Source organism: Nipponia nippon, unplaced genomic scaffold (assembly GCF_047370975.1).
Source record: "Nipponia nippon isolate SJK-2023a ecotype South Korea unplaced genomic scaffold, ASM4737097v1 scaffold_12, whole genome shotgun sequence".
NCBI classification, from domain to species: Eukaryota; Metazoa; Chordata; class Aves; order Pelecaniformes; family Threskiornithidae; genus Nipponia; species Nipponia nippon.
Genome location: NW_028262313.1, coordinates 22,953,731 through 22,959,680, shown reverse-complemented (window position 1 = coordinate 22,959,680; position 5,950 = coordinate 22,953,731). Strand labels below are relative to the sequence as shown.

Below are 5,950 nucleotides of genomic sequence, written 5' to 3'. Positions count from 1 at the left end.
GGCTGCTTTAACCCCGTTACGTTGAAACGTGCTTGCGGGCTGGGTGCCGAGAGCCCTTCCACGTGTCCGCGCCTGCTCACCCTCTTTCTCTGCGGCTGTGGAACCCGTTAGGGGCTGCGATGCCCTGACGAGAGGACGGGTCAGTAAGACGGTTTGTCTGCAAGAAAAGGGGCTGTGAAGTCGGTGCCTAGGGGCAGGGTTTCCCCACATTCAATCAGCTTCAGTCCCGCACCGCCTTTGCCCGGGTCCTCTCCAGGCTGGTGACACCAGTGTCCACCCCGTGATTGACACACCTACAGCTGGAGTCCTGGTTATTTCACTCTTTCTGGGTCAAAATGTATTTTTTAAAGCTTCTTGCAAAGAAAATAAGGAAAAAGCCAGAAATTAATATCAACCCCTTTTGTCCTTTACTAATCTGTCCCTTTCTGATTCCTGCCAGCCAGTTACAGGGAGGAGTTTCTACCTGCTGAGCAGAGCCCAGTGTTTGCTCTGGGATCCGAGGGCTCTCCTGAAGATGCCGAAGGAGAAGGCCACGCGTTGACGGTGCCGGGGCACCCCTGCGCCTTGCGGGGACACGAAGGGGTACGCATCAGCGGAATTTTGAGTGGGGCGATGCGCCGGCCCTGCTGCCCCCCAGCTCCCCATCGCCCAGAGCCCCTCCGTCCTGCAGCGGATCATTTCTTAATTGCTCCCTAGGTGCTGGTTTGGGGATGGTGGCAGCTAATAACAGCTGTACCCCCCGCCCCCGACACCCCCCCCCCCGGCCCTGACCCGCTGTGAATGGCACCGAAACCGCCTTTGTTCCCCTCCCCGGGGGGGGAGGACCCGCCGCCCGCCGCTATAAAAGGGGGCGGGGGCGCCGAGCGGCCCCGTCCCCGGTCCCAGCTCCATCCCCGGTCCCGGCTCCATCCCCGGCCCCGACCTCGGTCCCAGCTCCATCCCCGGCCCCGGTCCCAGACCCATCCCTGGTCCCAGCTCCAGCTCCAGCCCCAGTCCCAGCCCCAGCCCCAGTCCCAGCTCTATTCCCAGCCCCAGTCCCAGCCCCATCCCTGGTCCCAGCTCCATCCCCAGCCCCGGTCCCGGCCCCAGCCCCGGTCCCAGCCCCGGCCATGGGCCACCCCACCGCCGCCGCCGCCCTGCTCTGCCAGCTGGGGCTGACCGCGGCCATCCAGTGGCTGTGAGTAGTGTCCCCAGGGGGGGATGCACCCGGTGGCTCCCTTCGGAGCTCCCTCTCTCCAGCTGGGTCCCCGGAGGGGTGCCTGTGGTCCCCCCCACCCCGCTGACACCCATCCTCTCCCCACAGCGGGCTGACGGAGAGCGGCAGTGGGGTGGCCTGGAATGAAAGCCACCACTGCCGGTTGCTCGCCGGGCTGGTGCCCGACCAGTTCCAGATGTGCCGGAGGAACCTGGAGGTCATGCACAGCATCGTCCGGGCCGCCCGCCAGACCAAGAGCGTCTGCCAGAAGACCTTTGCAGACATGAGGTGGAACTGCTCCTCCATCCAACGTGCCCCCAGCTTTGGCCCTGACCTGCTGAAAGGTAAAGGTTGCTTCATCTGCTGTGTTCGTGCTCCTCTTTCTGCCCCACGTAGCTTTCCGGGCAGGCAGCGCTTTAATATACAGCTGATGGGGTGTCAATTTTGAAGAAACTTGCTGCCATTACACTGGTGTTAATCCTAGGCAACTTAGATCTGCAGGAGATGACAGACAGTGACTTCCATTTCCAACAAAAACAGCTGCTAGGGCTCCAGAAAAAGGGGGGGAAGAGGTGGGGACACAGGCTGTAGGCTGACAGCATAATATAACGGGTGGCACAGGTTGAAAACACAGCGCAAGAAAAACGCTGGGCCTTGGTTTTATCCTGTTACAAGAAAACCCCCCTCATTTGCATTGTGAGATCTTTGAGAGGAGCGTTCAGCTGGGCAGGGAGGAAGGACATCTCCCCCTCTTCTTCCCAGGAACCCGGGAATCCGCCTTCGTCTACGCCCTGGCTGCCGCCGCCGTCACGCACGCCATCGCCCAAGCCTGCGCCTCGGGAGATCTCCCGCTCTGCTCCTGTGGCTCCGTCCCCTCGGAGGTCCCCGGGCCGGACTTCAGATGGGGCGGCTGCGGGGACAACCTGCGCTTCGGCCTCCAGCTTGGCGCCGCTTTTGCTGACAGTCCCTTAAAATCCAGCAAGCTGGGGACACAAGGGCTCAAGGCCATGAATCTGCATAACAATGCGGTGGGCAGGCAGGTGGGTACCTGCCCACCAGGACTGCTGCAGCCCAGCACATCGTACAGCAGCCTGGGGGGCAGAGGTGCCTAATGTAAGGCAGCAGACTCCGGCCAGGCTGTTGGGATGCTGTCCTTAAAGTCAGGAGGCGACTAAATGGTTAAAATGGAGTTAGATGTGTTTGCAGAGACATCCCCCACTGCTAACCTCCCCTGCACCCTTTCCACAACTAAGGCAAGATATTTGCCACTTCACACCAGTAATTCCAGTGCTTCTTTCTGCTGCTCTCGTGGGAGCAGAGGCCCGTCCTGCCCCACTCCAGCTGGGCTCCCAGCCCTGCCCGGCGCTGCGGGGTTTTGTGCTTTCAGGCACTCGGGTTCCCCAGGTGAGGCTGTGGCTGTCCCGCAGCCGCCTTGGCTCGGGAAGCCACCAGCCCCACGGCAGGCTCCAGCAGGGAGTTCCCCGAGGGTTAGGTTCTTATCACAAGGGGAATGAAGCAGGGTGAGTCCTTGATTGCCCCATTATATTCATTTAAAGGTGACAGTAAGCAGCCAAGCTCTTTCATCTCTTGAAGCTTCCCATGGATGCTCTTGATGAGCTCTTTCATCTCTTGAAGCTTCCCATGGATGGTCTTGCAAATCGATCGGTAGGGTGGGTACCAGGAGAAAGCAGAAGGAAATTCATCTGTTTTCCTGTCCTCTGCAGGTACTGAGCGACTCCCTGGATACCAAGTGTAAATGCCACGGTGTTTCAGGCTCCTGTTCGGTGAAGACCTGTTGGAAGGGACTGCCAAACCTGGGTGAAATCGCCTCTGACCTCAAGTCCAAGTACCTGGCAGCCATCAAGGTGACCCACCGGCTCGTAGGGCCCAGGAAGCAGCTGATACCCAAAGAAACGGACGTCAGGCCAGTGAAGGAGACGGATCTGGTTTATCTCATCAACTCTCCCGACTACTGCACGCCGAATCTCCACCTGGGCTCTCTGGGGACACAGGATAGGTAAGAAACGGCTGTAAATACGCTCTAACTCAGCCTCCGGCTTCACGAGTGTCTGTACCACTGGGTCTGAGAGCACGCTCCGGGAAGCTGGTGCGGATGGGTGGTCCCCCTTAGATGGGGATGCCACAGGGACTGCTTCAAAATCTTTGCATCTTTAAGTCCCAAGGAGGGCAGGAAGGTAGATATTATTTTTGCAGAGCTATGCAGGTGTAAAGGCAAGGGAGAGCCCTCACTGAGAGCCCATCAGCTCCACTCTCCAGGACAGGATTCATCCACTGAGGAGTCAGAAAGGAAAATATCACCTCTCCCTGCAAGCCCTCGGGTGCTGCCTACAGTAACCAGAACGGTTCCGCAGTCCTTGGAGTCTGCGGTGCTTCCCAGATGCCTCCTTTCTGGAGCGATTGCAGGGTGAGGGGCAGCTTTTAGAGGGATGGGGAAGCCTCGCCTGAAGGCTGAGCCAGGGCTGCCTCAGGGCTGCGACTTGCAATCCCTGTTAGACTTAGCAGTAGCAGAAGTGCCCGGTCCTAGCCATCCACCCTTCCTTCTCCATGGGAAGCTCCTGCCCCCAGCATGGCACAGAGTGAGCGTGCCCAGCCTGAAACGCACCGCAGTAACACCAGCTGACATCAACCCCAGTTTGCAAGCAGAGCCCTGCAGCTCGCTGCCTCCTGCTACGGGCACGTAAGCTCTGGGAGGAGGCCAGGGCAGATAGCTGTGGTCAGCACTGCCGCTGTGGGCGGGCAGGTAATGCTCCCTCAGCTCCCGCTCATGCGTCCTCCTTGGCAGGCAGTGCAACAAGACCTCCGTGGGCAGCGACAGTTGCAACCTGTTGTGCTGCGGCCGCGGCTACAACGCCTACACGGAGGAGGTGGTGGAGAGGTGTCACTGCAAGTATCACTGGTGCTGCTACGTGGTGTGTAAGAAGTGTTGGCGGAAGGTGGAGAGATATGTCTGCAAATAACGCCAGAGGCGTCACGGCAGGCGGGAGGACTCCTGCGCTGGTATCCTCCGGGGCACAGCTGGAGACTGAACGCCAACCGCAAGGGATGCTCCGAGCTACGGCAAGAAGGGGGCTGTGCGGGAAGCCTGGACTCTCGCGTTACCACGGAAGACCTCAAACTGAGAGATGCCGGGAAGCCCAAGACCGGGGGCCGACCTCTGCTCCGTCTCTCCAGAGCAAGACAAAGGGCTGCCCTCCTGCCGCTGATCGGGAGCGTCCAGCCCTCTGCCTCCAGCTGGGGACAAACCATTTATCACTCCGTATGCACAGGCCCTTTTCTCCAGGGGTGAATGGGGACCCTGGGCTGCCATTGTCTCTTTGCAGGAGGTTTCTGACAGTGGCCTGAAAGCCAGGAGTGATGGATGGGAAGGGGGGTAGAGAGTTGCCCGTTGGGAGTAGGCTGCAGGGGAAGAAAGCTGCTTTGGGTGAGGGGGTCATGGGTGGCTCCTTTGGGGGCAGGTTTCTGCTGTGGGCTCACCCAGCACCACGGAGTGTTCCTCCTCAGGGGCAAATACTGCTCCAGTGCCCTTTGCAGCACCTGAAATGAAGACCAGGGTTGGACAAAGGCAGAACCAGTTCTCGCTCCAGGAGACAGAACTCATCAATCCTCCCCACGACCCGCACGGAGACTGCCGCTGCTCTCACAGTAACGAGCCTTTGGCTCTGACTGATGATGGCAACACAGACCTAGGGGCAGGAGCGGTCCCGGAGGCTGGCGAAGCAGGGCAGCATGGCAAAACTGCACCTAGCAGCCTTGTATTAACAAGGCAGCCATGGCAGCACTGTAGCTTCTGCCCTCTGGGCTTGCGTTGGAGGTGGAAGCCCACTCAACGCATGGCATGTCCTTCCTGCCCCTGCTTCTAGATCACTAAGGTCTTCAGCCCACTCCTTCCACCCCCTTAATACCAGGTGTGCTGGCACTCTGGCCTGGAGAGAGAACCTTTAGTCTCTATACTTGATGTAAGTGGGATTCTGGTGTGTGTTTTTTAAATAAATGTATTATACTATATCTCTCTGTGACATGTTTCCTAGGACAACCTCCTTCCTCCATCTCCTTCTCAGCTGGCCACAGAGAAAGCGAGGCTGTAAGGAGAGCATAAAGCCCGGTGTCTGTGTCCGTACCCTCACACGCAGCGGGGGACCAGCTCAGTTTTAACTCTTTCTGCTGCTCATTGGCCCAGGTTTGCCTTTAATTACAGATATCTGTCAGCCTCAGCTACTGCACACATACAGAAAACCTGTTGGAAGGTCCCTCAGGTCTCTGACCAGCCAGCAAGGAATCCGTCTTCCTGGGACTCAGCGCTGGTGGCTGGAAACTGAGGCAGTCCAGGATTATTTTCTGATCCTTGTGAGCGTAGGGTGGACTAGCCAAGCAGTGTGTGTGAGCAGCAAGGGATGGGGAGCCAGGCATGGGGGCTCCGATGGCCCCCATTTCCCCCAGCGTGGAAGCTGGCCAAGCGCTTGCATGGGATAAGAGATTCCTGGTCATGCAGCCTTTGGAGAGAAAGGCTGAATCTAAATACACAGGCGCTGAGGAGAACCCACGGCACGAGGTAAGCGTGATGGAAATCCTAGGGCGCTTTCCTGCAGCTCACACCATGACCTTGAGATTCTGGCGGCTTTGCATGGACCGTGGTTTATTTGTGGTTCGCATTGAATGGAGTTGGCCGCGTTCAGCCCCAAGTCCAGCTGTACGATTACTCATTTCCATATTCATTCAATCATTTTCAATAGCCTC

At 58.5% G+C, this 5,950-nt stretch overlaps 1 protein-coding gene across 1 annotated transcript; it reads left to right on the top strand.

Annotated features, from left to right (window-relative positions):
- Window positions 1–443: 443 nt before the first annotated feature.
- Window positions 444–5,238, top strand: LOC104012837 (protein Wnt-11b). Its single transcript, XM_087749216.1, has 5 exons — window positions 444–582; window positions 1,304–1,539; window positions 1,958–2,235; window positions 2,920–3,212; window positions 3,999–5,238. Exons 2-5 carry the CDS (start codon window positions 1,392–1,394, stop codon window positions 4,171–4,173), a joined length of 894 nt encoding a protein of 297 aa, XP_087605342.1. The 5' UTR covers window positions 444–582; window positions 1,304–1,391; the 3' UTR covers window positions 4,174–5,238.
- Window positions 5,239–5,950: the final 712 nt, after the last annotated feature.

Coding starts and splice junctions, on each gene's coding strand:
- LOC104012837 (XM_087749216.1), top strand. CDS start 1,392: ATGTGCCGGAGGAACCTGGAGGTCATGCACAGCATCGTCCGGGCCGCC. Junction 2,236..2,919: donor ACAATGCGGTGGGCAGGCAG/GTGGGTACCTGC, acceptor TGTCCTCTGCAG/GTACTGAGCGACTCCCTGGA. Junction 3,213..3,998: donor TCTCTGGGGACACAGGATAG/GTAAGAAACGGC, acceptor CCTCCTTGGCAG/GCAGTGCAACAAGACCTCCG.